Source organism: Homalodisca vitripennis, chromosome 7 (genome assembly GCF_021130785.1).
Source record: "Homalodisca vitripennis isolate AUS2020 chromosome 7, UT_GWSS_2.1, whole genome shotgun sequence".
Lineage (NCBI taxonomy): Eukaryota > Metazoa > Arthropoda > Insecta > Hemiptera > Cicadellidae > Homalodisca > Homalodisca vitripennis.
The window spans coordinates 137,682,177-137,703,088 of record NC_060213.1 but is presented as its reverse complement, the minus strand read 5'-3'; the positions used below and the strand labels follow the sequence as shown (position 1 = coordinate 137,703,088).

Sequence of the window (20,912 nt, the reverse complement as noted above, 5' to 3'; positions counted from 1 at the left end):
TGTATTGTGCGCTGTCATTTAGATCTGATTTAGTGATAGTGCAGGTACAGATAATATCTTTAACTGTTGTAATTTTATCAGTATAATCAACCTTGTACTGTATCGAGTCTCCTCATTATTCTATTTGATAAGATCCTCGCACAAGCCAGTACCTTTCTTTTTTTTAAAAAAGAAAGGCAAAATCGGATTGTGATAGGCTTCAGTTCACAAACAAATTTTTATAAACCTAACTGTTAATTTGGTTTTTTGAATTTGTACCCAGGACAAAGAAAAACTAATGAAGATGGTCGAAAGCCTCAATGTGAAAATGACAGCTCGGGACTTGCGCCATACTGACTCCAAAGTTCAGCTGCAAGCGTTTTGTAGTCAGTGGCTTCCTTTAGCCTCCACAGTATTAGGTAAGAAATGTAACTGTCTCTTTGCGTATGAAGTTATGTGAATAAGTTCAGGCCTATATAGCACACAAGCTAAAAATAACAATAAGTTAATAAAGTTAGTACATTTTTTTCTAAATTGAAACACATTATAAGAGTTCCTCACCAATCAAATTATACTATAAATAGAAATTGAGAATAAAAATTTCATTTTATTTCCAGTCATTACTATTTATTTTTTAATTACTACAATTATATGATTTCTTTTTGCTATCTGTAATGTATTTTTTTATTTGCATAGTTTATTGAATTCTGTTTGAAATAATAATTAATCATTTAACATAGAGTGTATAAACTAATAATGCTGAATTGAATATAAAAGAAAAGATACACCAGAAAATCAATAATATAATAGCAATGTGAGATTGATTAGTTATAATAATTGGATTAGGTTTTATTTTTGTCAAATATTTTTCATTATAATTAAAAATAAAATATAAATGTAGCTGTTGGTGCATGATATGAATGCTAGAGAAATGCAAATACTAAAACATTGAAACCAAATATTTTGGTTACTTACTTATTACTAGTTTTCCCTCTAATTTTGCACTCTTCCAAGTGGATGCACTTAATCTTTTTGTACTGGTGAAACATTTTGAAGTAATCAAGGTTTATCAAATATTGAACATTTTGTTACTTCACTACCAGTACATTTTCCGCTTTCCGGTATTTCTTTTTTAATGTCATAAAATGGGTTTTACAGTAAGTAATGCCTCCTGCCATCACAGTGCAGCCACGTGCTAGTGGCAACAAACAGAAATATCCCTCAAGATAGTACTGATCAGTAAAATATTGAGTGGTGGTGATTAAACATCCATTGAGTGGTGGTGATTAAACATCCATTGAGTGGTGGTGATTAAACATCCATTGAGTGGTGGCGATTAAACATCCATTGAGTGGTGGTGATTTAACATCCATTGAGTGGTGATGATTAAACATCCATTGAGTGGTGGTGATTAAACATCCATTGAGTGATGGCGATTAAACATCCATTGAGTGGTGATGATTAAACATCCATTGAATGGTGGTGATTAAACATCCATTGAGTGGTGGTGATTAAACATCCATTGAGTGATGGCGATTAAACATCTATTGAATGGTGGTGATTAAACATCCATTGAGTGGTGGTGATTAAACATCCATTGAGTGATGGCGATTAAACATCTATTGAATGGTGGTGATCAAACATCCATTGAGTGGTAGTGATTAAACATCCATTGAGCGGTGGTGATTTAACATCCATTAAATGGTGGTGATTAACCTGTTGGATCCCGTAGCCGCACAGTTGCGACTGAGGCAAGTGTGCAGTCGTGGCCCGTTGCCGTACTGTTGCGGCCGCGCGCAGAGCGTTTTATTTTTGCGTTTTCTTCAACTCAATTTGCTAAATTAAATGACGTTCAATATACCGGGTTACTCGGGAGAACACTGGCTTTCTCGTGAGGTATATTTTGTTTCGCGCTACGATACTTGGCAGCCTGTTTTTACTCTAAACGTCGAGGCGTTTCAGCCGGTTGCTGTTGTTTGTACACAATAATTATGGCTTCGCGTAAGCATGAGTTGTTTGATCAAGATATTAATGAATTATTGGGCAGTGAGTTTAGTGAACTATCTGATAGTGACGACGAAAGTGATGTGGATATTTTCAGTCGTGTAAGAAGTGGTGATTTTATTTTTAGTGAACTAGTTAGTGATGCAGACTTCAACCACGATTTAGGTTATCTCGATGAACCAGTACCAGGACCATCAGGTGATACTGTTTATTCTAATAATCGTCCAAATAAGCCTACTTTGGATAGTGTTGACTTGGTAATAAACGAGGTAGTTCAAAATTATAATCCCAGAAATGACTTTACTGGTAATGAAGGAACTGAATGTAGGCCTAACCCCAAACGTAGAAAGCTACCTCCAATTACCTATCCCTGGGTGAATGATACCAACTTTATTCCGCACATATTTCCATTTGACAGCTCAAAATCTGGAATAAATGCTGATTCTGGAATAAGTAAGGAATCTACAAACCTAGATTTTTTCTTGTCGTTGTTTCCAATGGAATTAGTATCACACATTGTTTATCCTAGTCTTATTGATTTATAAAAAATAAACTTACACTTGGAATCAAAATATATATATATATATATATATATAAAAAATTTAAATATGTATATTTGAATTTAGAAATATCAATAATATGAAATAAATAAACATAAAAATAAAACTTATGAGTATATGATTATGCAGATGCAAAAAATAACTATAATGCAAAGTAGTAACCAAGTGCCAGAAACAACCCGGACCAGCAGATGCCCCTGTGCTGCCATAACCCGGGACTCAACAGGTTAAACATCCATTGAGCGGTGGGGATTAAACATCCATTGAGTGGTGGCGTTTTAACATCTATTAAGTTGTGGCGATTAAATATCCACTGAGTGATGGCGATTGAACAGAAAGTGAAAAAAGGATGGGTGCTGAATTAAGAAAAAAGGTTAATGGTTACTTGTTTTGAACAGAAAAATAATTTCAGCTAAACCCTAACTGTCCTTTCATGGGGCTTGCCATTTCCTGTTATTGGGAAGATTCATTTTTGTTTTCTTGGATTGAAAGTGGCACATTGGTTTTTTTTTGTGCTAGATTAGTAACAGTGAATTTAAAGATTTAAATCTTTGTGATGACTTATGACGGTTTCAGACATGGTTTGCGCCAAGCTGCCGTCACCCTGTGAGATCTTGGAGGAGAAGGTGGAGCGACTTATGTGTCCCTCCAACCAGTCATGGGACAGTCTCCCGCCCGAGTCTCAAGCCCTCAAGAAGGCTTTTCTCACCTGCAGCAGTGACCCCGAGGCTCCCATCATCGTCTTCATCTCCAAGATGTTTCCGGTCTGTTTTTGTTTGTAATGTTAAGCAGTAGGAGACCAGTTATTTTATAGCCATATGATTCAATTTTGTGTGCTACGTAGGTTTTGATTTTCAATTAAAGTTAATTCAAATTAAACAATCTCCCTCATTGTAACTGCGGTAGCAGATACTAAACTGTAATGGTTAAGTCTGTTTATATTAATAACTAAGCCTAAATATATATAGGTTACAAATTTGTATCAATCAATCAAGCTTTATTTGTCGGTCACATCATTTTAACAATGTATGACAAAGGTCAAAAGATTTTACATTAGCCTACATTATTTTTAGACATAGTCATTTAAGCCTAAAAAATTCTACACTATAGATACATTTCTTTAATAACATTTTTTTTTAATACATTGATTGAATAAATTCAAAGGTAGAACGTGAATATTACATGGTAAACCATTATAACATTTTATACCCAGATACTGAAAGCTCTTCTGAGTCAAGCTGTATGTACACCTATCATTGTTTAGCTTATGTTTGTTCCTAGTGTATGATAATGTACAGCAGTATGATCCTGAAAACTACCTTTATTACTTTTCACAAACAACAAAACAGATAAAATATACATAAATGGCAGTGTTAGAACTCCAAATTTGATAAAATGTGGTTTACAATGTCCACGGGAAGGAATATTACAAATTGTTCTGAGAGCCTGTTTTTTTTTAAATAAAGAGTCTTTTGGCAGATGGTGAATTTCCCCATAAAGAAATTCCATAACTTAAATGGCTAAACATATGAGCACAGTACATACTTAACAACACATCAACAGATACACTATTTTCAACACTTAACAAAAATAAACAAACCCTTGGCCACTCGAGTAGCAACATGATCAGTATGATTAACCCATCTTAAATTATCTTGAATACTGATACCCAGAAACTTGGTGGATTTAAAATTATCTACGTTATTACAAATAATAAATATAAGATCAACAATTTTATCTTGATTTAAACAAAGTTTGTTGGCAGCACACCAATCAACAATCTCACCATTTTTTTTATTCATTAATCTCTGACTATCAATTTCCAAGTCATTACAAACATTTAGACCTAGATCATCGGCAAACATATAACTGCTGACCCCTGGCCAATGAGGTTGTTCGGTAGGTCATTAATGTGCAGTATGAAAAGAGTAGGCCCCAGGATGGAACCTTGAGGTACACCTTGTGACACTGGAAGAGTTTTAAGAAATACATCTGTTTAGGAAGACAGACTGGTGGCGATCAGCAAGATAGGATATAAAAAAAGATAGTACATAGTATTCCACAAATATGCTGAACAAGACCCTAATCAGGGCCCCCTTGGGGCCTAGCCCCAGAATAAATCTACCCTTTTCTCCTTGCTGAGTACAGGTTCTGATTTGTCAGTAATATTGAGGATGAAATCTCTTAGTTCGAAAACTAAAGGTATTTCACTAATTATGTTATTTACAAATTCGTCTCTTCACTTTTTCTTAAACGAATAACACTTTCTGACTACTCTTTCAGATCAAGTTCTTTCCACGTAACATGTTGCATTTAGATTAAAACGTTTTCGGAATAACCTCATATATAATGTTGTTTGTAAGTTGAACGGTGATTCTTACGTTTCAGTTGGAGAGAAAATGTTTGCCCCAGAATCGACCGAGGGTTCTCACTCCGGAAGAGATTGCGCAGCGGAGGGAACAAGCCAGACTTCGTCATGCCAATCAGATCGCAGGCCTAGGTAGGAATCGTTTATAATTTGTACTAACGATTTATAAGTCAGTGATACAAAATTGTTTTTCACCATCTCTTATTACAAACTCCAAATGTTAGCTTTCAAATTGGAAAGTCTCATAGTAGACCTATTTATTAAATTTCATAATGTAGGGTTTTTAAATTAGTAATGATTTTAGTTTAAACATTTTTGTTTGATCTTGATTTTAATTTTTCTTGATTCTTGATGTGGGTATCTAAGCTGTTAATTATGCGTTTGTGAATGTCAAATGATTTATTTTACTGTAGAGCCAACTTTTGTGAAGGAATACAAAATATTCCAGACTTGTAAAGACTACATTTTGCAAAATTTCTAATATTATAAGAATTTTTTAACAATATTTTTACTTTTTTGATCAACATGCATTCCAAAACAAAATTAGTGTTATTTTTTATGTTATTAACTCCACTTATAGGGAAATTGTAGACAAAATGATTAAGAAGAAAACAAGAAAAATTAATAAAACCAACAAAATACTACCTAATCATAATACTACAGAAATTCAGAAATATATATGTGTACCATTCAATACTAAATTAAACAAAGCTGTTCGAAAAACCTTTCAAAATTCAAAATTCTCCATCAGTCACCAAACAAGAAATAATACATTTAAACTTATTGAAAACAAAGTGAACCAAAATGATGACAAACAGGAATTATACAAACAATCTGGAGTATACAAAATTAAATAAACTGTAGTGACTGTGAAAGCTATTATATTGGGCAAACTGGAAGAAATTTTAATAAAAGGTTTAAAGAACACATACAAGCTTTAAAAACAAATAACATGTCTACAATAAAATCAATTTGCTGAACACTTATTGGAGACTGACCATAACTACACAAATATTGAAAAGAACATGGAAATTTTAGATATCGAAAGGAAAGGAGAGAAATTAAACACAAAAGAAGAATTACATATTTATCTAAATTATAATAAAGATCCTCATAACATTTTAAATAGTAATCTGAAAAATAAGACAAATCCAATTTTTGAAAAAATTAAAATATTAAATACAGATTACTAATAGGAAAATTACAACTGTGTCATTTAAATTTAACATAGTTTAAAAGGTCCACATGTGTATATCTAATTGTTTATTATTTATTTAGAGGTTAATGTACACTGATGATGGTTACAAACCGAAACACGTGTATGTAATAAAAAGTTTTAATTTAAAGGGTTTTAGTTATTTTCATTACAGTACATTAATAGTGTTATTTTGTAGAAAAATGCAACACCTTTAAATACGTTACATAAAACAATAAAGGCTGAATCTGCAAAATGTTTTTGATCATATTAAATTATTTTTTATCTTTACTTTAGATCAAATTAATCCAACATTACAATTTAGTAAAATTGCATTTAAGAAATTTATTAATACAGCAAGCTTACAAAATATGCATTGTACAAGGTACTTTTTTTAAGTAGAGTCCGATCCTCTTTTAGCCTTATTCTACCTGTCCTAATGGCCCACTGGCCTGTGTGAGGATTGTATCAGGGAGAACAAGGAGGAGAGTCAGTATAGTATAAGATTATACTGTATAAAGTACAGTGGTAACTGACAGGATTTGAATTTGACCTGTGCTATATCTGACTCGGACTCGAAGGTCTGAAACTTTAAAATGATGAAAGACCGGACATCAGTAGAAATCATAGAGTCTGTGATAAGTGAAACGTCTTTTATGCCCTCGTAAGTGATGTCGCCTTCGCAATTGGTCTAACCTTTTGTCACTGAAATGTAATTTATAAGGATTTAAGAGGGATAAATAAAACATAGTTATTCACTATTGACGTCTTTTGCCTCTTAGCCTGATGAATAACAACATTTTTGAGAGAGTTAAATGTTCTAATTTGTAAATGTAACCTTTATCTTGGCCAGTTTGTTAGATTTTCACGGTATAAATTAACTCTTTGTTCGAAGTTTGTTTTTGACGATGGGGGATTGTGAAGGAAACAGGATTATTCCGAACATTTGCCATCGTTCAGTGATACAAAAAATCAGTAACACTACATTTTAAGATGTGCAATATGATCTCTTCTTCAGGTAAATAACTAACCTAAAACATAATTACAAACTAGGTTAAAATGAACAAATCTACAAATTAACTCTTTGTTCGAAGTTTGTTTTTGACAATGGGGGATTGTGAAAGAAACAGGATTTTTCCAAACATTTGCCATCGTTCAGTGATAAAAAAAAATCAGTAACACTATGTTTCGAGATCTACAATCTGAAATCTTCTTCAGGTAAATAACTAACCTCAAACATAATAGGTTAAAATAAACAAATCATACCAGAACGTTGTAACACGCCTAAGTCAGGAATCACAACCACCATGTTGTTTGTCAACTTCACTAACTCTAAAACATGCACTAAATAAAAAACTAAACACAACACTAATGATTAAAACAGAACTACAGAATACAGGTCACAATACGTCTGCATTCATCGACCAACCGCCTACGACTGACCAGATGCCGATAGCAAGGTGGCGATCGCCATGGCAGAAACAAGATGGTGGCGCAAAAGAAAGGGAACAGGAGTGGGTCCTTTTTATATTGATTCATGTTAGATGAACTTCTCAAAACCATACTGTGACTCCGCATTGGTTTATTACAAATATCTAATCTGTTTGATACTTTTGGTTTTCTTTTTAGTTAATTTTTCAGAATTGGCAACCAAAGCGGCCTAATCTCGACTGATAGTTGACTGATTGGTTGGTCTGCCAATTTAATGTATGTTGCCTCCATTAAATTTCCTTTTGAAGAAATGAGGTTCCTGATGTATTATGAAGGCTTTATCCCAAATCGTATGATGGTCTTCGGACCAACAATGGTGTCCAATTTTTGGTAGTTACAGATCTCGAAACGTAGTGTTACTGATTTTTTTGTATCACTGAACGATGTCCAGAAAAATCTTGTTTCCTTTATTTGGCAGGTTGTTTACAGTTCACACCAATACCTGTACGAACTAGTTTTTTTGCAGGTTTGTTAGAAGGAGGTGGAGGTGAAGGAGAAAGGTCGGTTAGTCCCCCCATACCATCCTGAGGACGATGACGTGTTCATCGCCTTCGCTCGTGTCTTCAGTGGACGTCTGCGGAAAGGTACTTCTGTCTACGTGTTGGGGCCCAAACACGACCCTGCCGTAGCTCTACAAAAGGTAGTGTAATTGAATTCAATCAATTTACTCTTATCATGATCTTTTTTCTATATCCAGTAAACTGTCTAAATTGGTTTTGATCAGTTGCAGTATTTGTATTAAAGATCTTGTACCAAGAAAGTAACACAGGATTGATGAAAATACGTGTTGTGTTGGCACCACTGTAAGAACAGGATTAATTTGAGAGGTAACGATGGAGCAAAACTATGCCTATTCTTTCAGATTTTAGTTATACGAGGTGTGTTCAAAAAGTATCGTGAATTTTGAATTTTCGCGGTGCACGTATATTCGAATTTTGATTTTTTTTGTGGCGCGAAGGAATCCGCCAGAAACACCCGAATTTGTGGAAAAACAAAAATTGGCTTTTGCACCACGATAACGCCCCTGCTCACACATCACTGCTTGTACGCGACTTCTTGGCCAAAAACAACACACTAATGATACCGCAGCCACTGTATTTCTGAGATTTGGCCCCCTTTGACTTTTTCTTGTTCCCGAAACTGAAGAGGCCCATGAAAGGATGACGCTACGCCATGATTGACGAGATAGAGACGGCATCAAAGGAGGAGCTGAACAAGATACAAAAAAATGATTTTTCGAAGTGCTTCGAAGATTGGAAAAAACGTTGGCACAAGTGTATAATATCCCAGGGGGATTACTTTGAAGGGGACAAAATAGATATTCACGAATAAATAAATAATTTTTGAAAATACACAAAAGTATAAGTGTAGTGTTGTATAAGTACGAAGTACAGTAGCGTAACTAAGTGGGGGATAAAGGGGGTACAATTCCCCTTCCCCCAAGTCCCAAAAATGTAAAATAATATTTATATAGATGCTATCTAACATGTTTTATATACAGTCTTTAAATGTTTAAATTTGAATTAAGCTTATCTAATTTGTTCAAATTTAGAGTCATTCAGATATAAACTCCGGTGTTATGAGCTCTTCAGTCAGATTCATCCCTCCAAAGCCAAATCCTTAATGTCACTGCTAACGTATCCATCTTATTCAGATCTTTCATCATAACTTTTGTCATCCTAAATCTTGAAATGTAATCAGTTTCTTGCATAAGTACTGATAACGGTTTGACATGATTGTGTGTTCTGTAGATGAAGCAAGGTGAAGAGATTGACCTAAATTTGACCTTGAAAGACCTGAAGGCTGGTCAGCATATCACTCGGGTGACTGTCAACGAGTTGTATCTCATGATGGGTCGGGAACTGGAGACCCTGGAGGAAGTTCCAGCCGGAAATGTCTTAGGTAAGAAAGACACCTCTAGATTGTTCAGTGAGCAGAAATTGTACTTATAAATATATTGCTGTAACACAATTTCTGTATATTTACATGTATATTATTGAATAAAGAGAGATTGAATTGAATTGAGCTGTTACACAAGTGATGAATAGTTCTTACGGACAAGGTGTGCTGTGGTCCGGAAGATTGGCTTAGTTAGTTCTGAGGGCCGATACTAGGGCTCTTTCTATGATATTCACAAGCTTTCAAAAAAAACAAGCAGAGTATTGTAAAATTCTAGTGAGCTGACCCACTTGTTACCCCATCAATGGAGCGAGTGAGAGAGACGGACATGTCACAGCATGTCCGAGCGCTTACTATTATGTGCTACAATTTTTTTTTTCCGAGGGATAGAGACTTGTTCCCGGCACTTAGTCCTAAAAAGGACCTTTGCACCTCCCTTAATATATTTGTGTCCTCAGAATCTGAGACTTTTACAGAAGCCGATTAGATTTGAGGGCTCCTGTTCTCTGATATCCTTGGGGCTGAGGAGATAGGCCCTAGGAATCTTTTCCAAACTGTAGATATGGCAGAACAGTTTAGCTAAATATGCTCTACTGATTCTCCCGTTTATATTGAATGAATGAATGAATGAATGTTTATTCCATCAACTGTACATGAAATACACAAATGACAATAGTAAAGAACTAAACAGAATTGTTTTGAAAACAATAGTTTACTAGTTATCTAGCTAAGATATTACTTAAATAATTAATAAGGAATAAAGCCTGCATGGGCATTCAGCCTGTGCGCAGGCTTCAGTTGATCGTCCGCCACGATAACTTAACATGAATCTTAACTTGATATCTTTAATAGCATTTAATAAATAGAATGTGCTAGAATTTTTAACATAAAATTTATAATTTAAAATAAAATAAAAGAACACGATTTAATATGAGAACTGGCTTGTTACGTTTAGTAAAAAAGTAATTCAGTGTTAGTTTATCTATGATAATGCAACGGCGTCATATCATTGTGTTGGCCCAGGGGAGATCAAGTCAGCATGGTTCTATGTAATAATAGTGTAGTAGTGTGGTGTGTACTAATGTAGCGTCTAGTATGAATGGTAGTGTAGTGTAGTGTAGTAGCAGTAGTAGTATGGTTTAGTAGTAGTATGGTTTAGTAGTATAGTGGTCTAGTGGTCGGGTGTAATATTATAAAGTGCCTGAGGATGGGTGTTGCAGGTCAGGCCGCTCGGTAATCTGCAGATATAATGGACTCTGCTTGTGTGATACCTAATTGGAGTAGCCATTGTTTCACTCTATTTTTGAAAACAGGCAAGGAGGGTGATTCAAAGAGAGTGCAGCTATTATGATGAACACGAATATTTCTATATAGAATGTTAGATATATAAAAGGGGTTTGTTGTAGAATACTCTTTACGTAACTGTAAAGTAACAGTCCTAACATTATGCGCATATCTAGTATCATGATGGTGGGTAATTTCTGAAAAGATTGTGTTTAAATTAAGGTAAATGTACGTCAGGAGAGTCTTTAAAAAAAGTTGGCGAATAGTAAGAATAGCAGATTCTCTAAATAGAGTGTCAGTAGAATAACGTTGACTTTTGTTAAACCCTATTTTTAGTATGCGTTTTTGAGAAACAAAGAGGGGATATAGAATAGATGGTCTTGCCCCTCCCCAAGCAATTATTCCGAAAGAAAGAAGTGATTGAATGTAAGAATAGTAAGCTAACTTAATTTCTTTTTCCATCAAAATTTCACTAATTTGTCTGAAAGCAAAAGCATATTTTTTAATATTTTGTACTAACATATCTATATGGTGGGTCCAGGTCATCCGAAAATCAAAAATTACTCCAAGGTATTTATAGTAATCCACCTTCTCTACTTCCTCGCAAGTGCACGTATTAATCAGATAGTAGTTGTTACCACAACTATGAATAACCAAGTTTTGTAAATTATAATCTGTACTATTTCTTAGGGAAATCGGCATAAACTTTGTTTTTGTTATATTAAGAGAAAGGACATTTTGGTCAAACCAAGTTTTTAAAAGAGTAAGATCACTTGATGCTTTTGCCTGTGCTTCTGGCCAAGACTTTCCTTTTTAAAAAATAAGGGTGTCATCAGCAAATAAGAATAATTTACCATTTAAATTCAATTTTGATATATTGTTGATATAAATTAAAAATAAAATTGGACCAAGAGTACTGCCCTAGACCACACCGTATTCCACAGGTAGTGGATCACTGTTTATACCACCAATAGACACACATTGTAACCTATCGGTGAGATAGCTCCGAAACCATAAGAGAGCAGTGCCGCGAACCCCAACATTTTCAAGCTTCAATAGTAATTTGCTTCTGTCTACGGAATCAAAAGCCTTTTTTAAATCCAGAAAAATTAACATTGAACGCGTTCCATCCGAAATGCTATCATTTATCTCTCTATTGATGTCAAAAAGAACATTTGTGATGTTTTTGTCATTCCTAAACCCGTACTGAGAGTCACACAGTATTTCGTTTTCTTGGAGATATGTAACTAGTTGATCTTTTACTATGCGCTCTAACACTTTTGAAAATACACTCAACAGGGAAATTGGGCGGAAGTTGTTTTTATCATTGAACTCGTTGAACTTATGTAGAGGGAAGACTTTTGCCAATTTGAAGAAATTTGGAAAAAACGCCATTTAAGATACTTAAATTGATTAAATGAAGTAAGGGTGGAAGAAAAAAATTGATATTTAGTTTTAGAATATTAGCCGAAACATCATCGAGGCCCGGCGCAGACCCTCCCCGCAGTCCAGCCACCTGATGAATGATGTCCAATTCTGTCACAGTGTGAAATATAAAGTCAGTGTTCTGTCTATAGTCAGCATCATTTATAACTGGATGACCTCCCGTATTGATTTCATTTGCTAGATTCTGTCCCACGGCCGCAAAGAAAAAATTGAATTCGTTAGTTATTTGTTTTAATAAGTTCGGTGTGACAACAGATGTCGTAGACAAATATTTATTAATGGGAAATGATTCTCGACTTTTAGTTCTCCCTGCTAATTCATTGACTATTCCCCAAAATAATTTGGGATTGCCGTTGGAATGAATGATTTTGGTTCTATAATAGTCCCTTTTAGCTTTTTTCAGCGAAGAACTTAAAAATCTTCTATAGTTTTGATATTGATTGCGTAAAATAACATTAAATGGCTGTTTTTTTATTCTTCTACTCAACCCATCCCGAGTACGAATACAACGAACGAGATCAGAAGTAATCCATGGTTTTAGTTTTTTGTTTCTAGCAGAGTTAATTTTTATTGGTTTTTTTAGCAGTTGATATTGAATTTTGAACTCTCTCCTTAAATATATTAGCACATTGATTAACATCAAAACATGTTAAGACGGGGGTCCAGTCGACAAGTGACAAATTGTTAGTCAGCAGTGCGTGGTCGGTATAAGTGTGGGGTGTATAGTTGTCGGCGTGAATATCAGGGCAAGGCGGAGCCGCTGCAGAGATAGTGAGTCCAGTGCTGTAGTGGTCAGTTATATTTGTCTGGATCACAGCTGATTTTACTCTATTTATATCGCTGATCCTCACAAATATATGATCCAGACAAGATTGAAGGTTGTTTGACACTCTAGTAGGTTTAGAAATACACTGTATGAGCCAAGCGCCATGCAGACAACTTAAATATCTATTAGTCATTGAATTAGTCTTCAATAAGTCTATATTAATATCTCCAACAAATATGCATGTTTTATTTAGTCCAGTACTGTCATAGTAGTTTTCTAGTCCATCCAAAAATAAATCAAGATTACTGTCGTGGGTTCTGTATAAAGCAAGTAAGTTAAACATTTTATTTGAGTAAGTAAAGTCCAATCCGATACCATAAACATCACCTAACGCTATCTGAGCAGCCTTTACTGATAACCGTTTGTTTACTAATATAATAAGTCCATCGTTTTGGTTCCGTTGTGTGTTAGTAATTAACGTATCAAATCCCTGAATGTGTACGTGCTCTTCTCCTCCCCTCAGCCAACACTCCGACATAATTACCAAATCAAGTGTATGACAAAACTCGTTTAAGTATACCATTAATTCATCAAAATTTTTTGAAAAACTTCTTATGTTTGTATGAAAAATTCTTAAACAATCACTGCCGTTATCATGAAAAAAATCTAAACAGCTATCATAACTTTCCAGTTCAAGGCAATTGAAAGGAATATTGTCATCAAAAACGTCATCCAGCATGAGCGGTGTCATCACAGCCTCACATCATTCTGCCTGCCCAGTACAACAATGATATTTAAATGAAGTGCTACTCGTGCCATATGACTAAAACTAAAATTATATCTTTAATGTATTATGAATATTTTCTGTGTCAATCTAAACAGAAATCTAATCAATGAAAAGAAACAAAATTTAATTGTTTAAGACAAAATTAAGTCATAATAAAAAAGGTCTTTTAGTTACATTATGTGCACATACATAAATTAGTACAAAAATATTATTAAAACCAAAACTAATTCCACTTAGGCTATAATACTAAAGTATACTAAATGGTAAGAAATCTTTGAACATTGTGCAACTTCAGCCGTGATTAAATGTGAACAAGGAAAAAATATAATATTAATTCAACTTTACTCTAAATTATACTTATAGGGAGAAATTATATTCGTAACCAACAAATAATGAGAACTATATTGATTCAGTAAAAGCCCTAACTTATCAAGAAGTGGCCAAGTTCCCAATCTTGTGCCATCTGTAAATAAGCACAAGGACTAAAAAGATGGATGGAAATCTGAATGTTAAAAATATATTACTCTATGGCAAACTTCAGTTTGTGAGAGCATGGGAAGGATAAAAATGTTACTTTTATTCTGTTACTTCCTTACTCACTTTTTTTTATTCATGTTGCTGGTAATGTAAAAGCAACAGAGAGAAAATGTATGATTTGTAGAGGGAGAGAACAGGAATTGTATAGATATTTGTTTAATGATTTCTTATTTCTTGTCTTAAGATCTTGATTATATTTGTAGGATAGCCTTACCTCAACTAACAATTTACAATCAAACCTGTACAGTACCTTAAGGTCCTCAGATGGTGGACCACAAATTGCCCAATCATTTACAATTTCTATTTATATAAGCACAAAACTAGTTTTATTTGTTGTTAACAGTTAAGATGTTGTCTCTCAAACCATGCACTATATTATTTATCTGTATTAAAGAATGATGTAACATTTTGGCTGAGATGAATAAATCTGTGTTAATATTTATTGCGCTTTTCTAATTATAGAATTTGTAATACATTTTTTTCATCAAATTAAATAAGTAAAAATGCATTGCACTGTTAATGGCCAGTAACAGTGTAGTACATTCTATAAAAAATTTAGTAAAAAGTCAAAACTGTTAACAGTTAACCTCAATTAATCGATACAACGAAGTGTGGAAGGACTCGACAGAATGTAACAGAAAAGTTAGCACATAGGATGGAGAGGCAAACGGATAGACCGCCCTTTTACTTTTTACCCCAAAAGCAATAGAACTTTTCCTTGGACCAAGGGGAGTCTATGTACCAAGTCTGAAGTCAAAGACGTTCCTATCAAGAGGAGTCACAAACGGATAGACTGCCCTTTTGACCTCAAAATCAATAGGACCAAGAGATACTTATGTACTAAGTCTCTAGGACGTTTCTATCAAGACTTATTACACAGGCGGACAAACAATTACACAATTAAGAAGGCCCTGGTATGTCCATAATATTGAAAAGGCTTTTGTTCTCTTTGTTGAATGTGGATGTTTGAAGTAAGGAATGTTGACAGGAATCGGAGGTTTGGAGGATCACGTTTTGAAAACCGCAACACTGAGCACCGACTTGGCATGTCCTGCGTTTCGAGAGTTGCAACTGCTGGCTGTACCAATACTGCGGGTGGCAGTGGAACCGACAAGACCGGCTGACTTGCTGGCACTTGTTCGGGGCCTGAGGCTGCTCAACCAAGCTGATGCATGCGTACAGGTAAGTCAACATCGGCAATTACATCTATGGTATTTTAATTTTAATAAAATACTGATTTATAATAGTTATAATTTTAAACTTCATTTTCTTATAATAGTCTTTCAAATATTTGGAAGTTTGTAATGAGGACAGCTAATTTTATTGGTATTAAAAATAACCCAAAAATTTGAGGTGGCATCTTTTTAATTTAACAATGCAGTGTATTGTTGAAGGTGATGGTACAAGAGACAGGAGAGCATGTCATAGTGACAGCCGGAGAAGTTCACTTGGAACGCTGTGTCGAGGACCTACAGCATAGGTAAGCATTTTTTAAAATGACCTGATAAACTTTAAAAGAAATGACTTAAAGGTCTATTGTCTGCAAAGAGAAGACACAATTCTCAAAGCTTTTTTTCATGGAACTTAAACATATGTACCACAGTTAATATTTTTGTCATAAAAGTTAATATGAGAAATATTTTGTGAATACTGGTACTGGTACTTCTCAGTATCGAATCCACCCATTGTGCTAAAGAGTACAACCTAAATTTCAGTTCTCTTCATATGTTAATGAGATGAGGGTTTTGTTGCTACCGCAGCTGGAATAGTCCTATGAGGCTGAAGCTGACAACCTTTTTCAGGATATGTCATTCTAAACATGTTAGTAGCCAGAAGTGTTTAGTAGCTATGCAATCACGTCAAATACCCAGCAGAAATCACTTCTGGCTGGTTTATTCCTTTCAGTTGAACCTACCACTGGGCACAGCAAAAACTGGTGTGTCATTTAAATCTTGGCAACCTTATGGGTGTCCAGGAGCGGCACATCACTAACCGCAAATGTTGAGATTCTGGGGTTCATGGGCAATTTGATAGGTCTAGTCTACTGTGGGAGATGACTGTTGGAGTTGGTGGGGTTTGTTCCCTAAGAGTCAAAGGTTCTTGCTAGCCTTAACAAGGGTGTGCCACCGCATGCGTGCTTTGACTGAAGAGGCTGGTTCAGAGCTGGCCTCCCCTTCTTCCGGAGAGACATGACTTTGAAATGTAGTGCCCTAATTCTTCCTCATGGATCTCGATAGGAGACAGCCCCTACGCTCTAACCTTACCCATGCTGAATATCCTGTCACTCCTGAAGCAGCGCAAAGGTTCTTACAGGACTTGCCTTCTAGGAAAAGAAGCAGCCAATTCTTGACTTACACGACTCTTGTAGTGAGGTGGAGAACTGTTTTACTGAAATGATACTTTCTCCACATGCAAATCGCCCATTGTGATATTGGTTTATGCTTGTGTTCATTTTGTAAATCTCCAGAGCTGTGTTAGTTCCAACCTAACAAAAACTGTCTGAAGATAAATGGCCATTACATTACACTAGAAATACTGATGCTGCTTTCCAAGCTTAATCTGGAATCACTAGATCAAAGTCCATACACTCTAACAACCTACTGGAATATAATTTTATTTGTCTAACCTACTTAACATAACCTAACCTACAACTCATACTAACCTATATACTAATACTATTTATATGGTACCGATTATAAATAGAGTAACTTAGTGATCATTTGGTAGTAACAGAATAACTGCTAAGTTTTAAACTCATCTTTTCAGGTATGCCAAAGTACCAGTCAACGTGTCTGAGCCTATAGTGCCTTTTCGAGAGACGATAGTTCCTCCTCCAACGGTAGACATGGTTAATGAAGCCATTCAGGATCAGCAAATTGTTGTGAAAAAAGTAAGTATAAACTTGAAAAGTCATTTTTAAATAACCTAAAAATTTTGAATTGAACAAATTACAAGGGCTTCAGAAAGTAATAGACGTTCTGAAATAAAAAATTAAATAAAAGAACAACTTTTGTTATTTAAATTTAAAAGATAAATTTTTAGACTATTTTTCGTTATAATCTCTATTCAAATTGTGGCATTTATCACAGTGCTACATAAGTTTTTGATCCCAACTTTGAACAAATCTGCCATCTTAACTACTGGTTAACGCCGGCGTGAAGTTTGGTGCCACTATCGAACCGCATTGTAAGGCAGATCTTTGTCACTGGAAACAGTTGATAGTCGTTTGGCGCTAAATCTGGACTGGATGAAGAATGATCGCACATCTACAATTTAAAATCATCAAAGAGCTATCGGGTACAATTGGCTGTGTTTGAATGGCTCTTTGGTGAAGAAACTAAATGTTTTAGCTTTTCCCATCGCTTTTTCTGTATTGCCCACCGTAATTTCTGCAGTGGTACAGATTTTATCTAATTAAAAATATTAAATAATTTTTGTTCATAAGAAAACAATGTTGTGAATAAATGTACCTTAACCAGAGGACAAGACATACACATGTATGAGACACGTGGCAGAGAAAACTACCGAACTGGTAGACACAGAACGGTGGTTTATGAACGCCTGCCTTCACAAGCGGGTGTTCAATTCCTCAACAGACTGCCCAATCCAATCAAAGATGCTCCAACGCCAAAGGCGTTTAAGACTCGCCTAAAACGCTTCTTGGTGTCTCAAGCGTTTTATAATGCAGGTGAGTTTTTGGCTTTCAACTGGGAGGCCGCCCAATTTGAAGAATGACACCGCTGTTCGAAGTGGGTTGCATTGGCGATGAATGAAAGAGGTGTGACTTTAAACATTGTATGTCTGTATGTGTATTATAGTATGAATGACCGAAATTTTAGGATATTATTATTAATTGACGTTTGCCATACGATGTATTATTGTCTCAGCAATAAAACAGATTTGATTTGATTTGATTTGATGTTACCAACTTAAAATTGTAAATCCTAATCTTACTTTCCATTAACGTTAGATATTTTTACAATATTTTTCTTGCATCCTTGCTCTATATATGGGTATCGAGATGCATTTATGCAACCATTTTGAGCCATTTTTAATTTAAAAGACATGCAATAGTAACTGAAAATGTTTACAAATTTGGATTTCCCACCAGGAGACGGGAGATGAAGCCGTGGGAGAGGATGGGGTTGTAACAATGTACACTGCCAATAAACAGTCAGTGGTCAAGTTACGAGCTGTGCCTCTGCCCCAGGATGTCACCACCTTCCTGGAGAACCACCAGGAGTTGATACGGACCATGGACAGGTAAATTGTGATTATTTGTACGGAAGTTCTAGCAGACACTGGTTTATTAGCTGAGCATTTTATGTTCTTGAAAGCAGTTACAATGATTTATTAGTTCTAGTCAGGAGTCCCTAATAAAAATATTATGTATAAAAATTTTGCATTCTTTTAGCGCAAAGATGCATTACAACGATATGTCTTAGTGCGCATATATTTTTGTCATTATTGCTGTGTTACCTGTTGATTCCTGATGAAGATAAATGTAATAGTTAATCAACTTGATTGTAAACATCTTGCCAAGAAATTCACACTTCCTTTCATAAAGCATGGTGATAGTTGAAGGCAGACATCTTTGTCACATGAAATATGGATGAAATCACGATCCGGAAGAAATAAACCACAGAATGTGTGAGAGAGTTGTCGGAACCTAAATTGAGAGGGGCGGGGGAAACTGATCTGAAATGTTTTAGTGCTTGTAGTCGAGTGAGTGCTTTGTTTAGTTTTTCCAAGCAATTCACCATGTATTTGGTGGTCAAGCTTGATTTGGATTATTCCAAATCTAATGTCGTTATAGTGAAATTTATTTTACTATTAACAACTTTCCGTGATCGCAGGCACCTGCACGCACACGGCAGTGAGTTGTCGGAAACCATGCAGAGGCTGACAGTACAGGAGTCAACAGTGACGATGGGGGAGAAGACCAAGAAGGCAATGGAAACGTTCAGGACAAATTTGGGGGATCTGCTGGACAAGGCAGGAGGTGTCTGGAGTAGAAGCACCCTGGAGGAGATCTGGTGCTTTGGTCCTAGACGGTGTGGACCTAACCTTCTCATCAACAGGATACCCAGTAAGATTTTGTTTTTTTCTACAATATTTCCTCATGTGTAATTATGTAGGGATTAATTTAGGATTTGTACAAGTTGTCGGGTGATGATTATTTTTATTGGTTACTGAAGCTGTACCACCACTATGGAGAATTACACTATTAAAATCGACCAAGACAATATCAATTATCAAGGCACTTGGGTAGGACTTTTGTCCAATATCCCACAATTAGTGGCTTGATCAACTTACTTGACTTGCCTTGCAGAGAAACTTTCAAAAACCTACAATTGTTATCCAGCTCTCTATATTTTGGAAACGACTACGTATTCTACACATAAAGTAGCTATGGTGGGAAGGGTTGATTCAATGTGTGAAAGTTGAGTTAAGCTTCTGTTCATTTTCCTCTTCGTGCAGCGTGTGGGATCTGACGCTGTTACAGACTTGACTCCTGGAATCTGGAGTCATGTTCGTCTGAAGAGATACAAACATACAAAGATGGTTCACATCTGAGACATCTAGACTAAAAACTTTAGTGCAATCGTGGTGAAGAGGCATTCTCATTGTCTCATCAGGTGCATAATTGAGTGCACTGCGATGTTCTAGACACGGATCTCTTATGAGATTAAAGGCAGGGTAAATTACCGAACTGCGAAGCAAAAAACAGTGGTTGACGAACATTTGCCTGTTAGGTAGGTGTTTATTCCATCAAGTTGCCTAACTGGATAAAAAATGCTGCAACACTCAAGGCGCTTAAAACGCGTCTAGAACGCTTTTTAGTATCAGAGGCATTTTACAAAGTACAGATATTATGAAAGGAAAATGTAAAACTCTATTCTGGTTCCTTTCTCCAATGTAAACAGAGAGTAAAGGATAGTATGATTTCAAGCATTTGTCATTGTTATATGTTACAAAAAGTATAACACTTCGTTTCAGGAATAAAATTTACCCTGTTCTTGACATGCCTAAAAACCAAATAAATACTTAAAAACTGCTATGAGTAAACAGATAGTGTTATTTCATTTTCAATTTAAAACAGTTAAAACATGTTAGTTAATAAATAGGTCATTTGGGACGCAACATTTGGAATCCTCTGAGCAAGGAAGGGTGCCAGCCTAATCTTCTGGAGTACGACAGCAGTTTCGTCAACGGGTTCCAGATGGCGACACTGGCCGGACCCCTCTGTGAGGAGCCAATGATGGGTGTTGCGTTTGTCGTGGAGGACTGGAGCATCGAGCAAACGCCTGATGTTAGCGGAAGGTGAGTCGGTAACACATCAATATGAGTTAAATGTTTGACGATTTTATATAAATTTGAAAGGAGCAGCCTGAGTAGGCTTCTAAAAATTGGAAAAGAAATGTTACAAGTTAATAAAACAAAAACCTATGTATCGTTGTGTTTGTTATATAATAGAAAATATGAATTATCCGGAAATATATACATACAGTAGACACCTCTTAACCGGCCTCGGGTGAACCGGCCACAAAGCAAACGATGAGTCATCGAGAGATTACAAATCGAACGGCTATTTT

General features: G+C 35.4%; 1 protein-coding gene across 1 annotated transcript in view; it reads left to right on the top strand.

The window, feature by feature from the left end:
• Positions 1-20,912, top strand: part of LOC124366401 (elongation factor-like GTPase 1) — a 271,013-nt gene that overhangs the window by 12,016 nt on the left and 238,085 nt on the right. Inside the window, 12 exon segments of the mRNA XM_046822926.1 lie at positions 263-398; positions 3,120-3,307; positions 4,932-5,043; positions 8,064-8,098; positions 8,100-8,237; positions 9,349-9,499; positions 15,305-15,498; positions 15,711-15,796; positions 17,083-17,206; positions 18,428-18,579; positions 19,173-19,405; positions 20,445-20,640. Coding sequence (XP_046678882.1) covers positions 263-398; positions 3,120-3,307; positions 4,932-5,043; positions 8,064-8,098; positions 8,100-8,237; positions 9,349-9,499; positions 15,305-15,498; positions 15,711-15,796; positions 17,083-17,206; positions 18,428-18,579; positions 19,173-19,405; positions 20,445-20,640 — 1,745 coding nt within the window.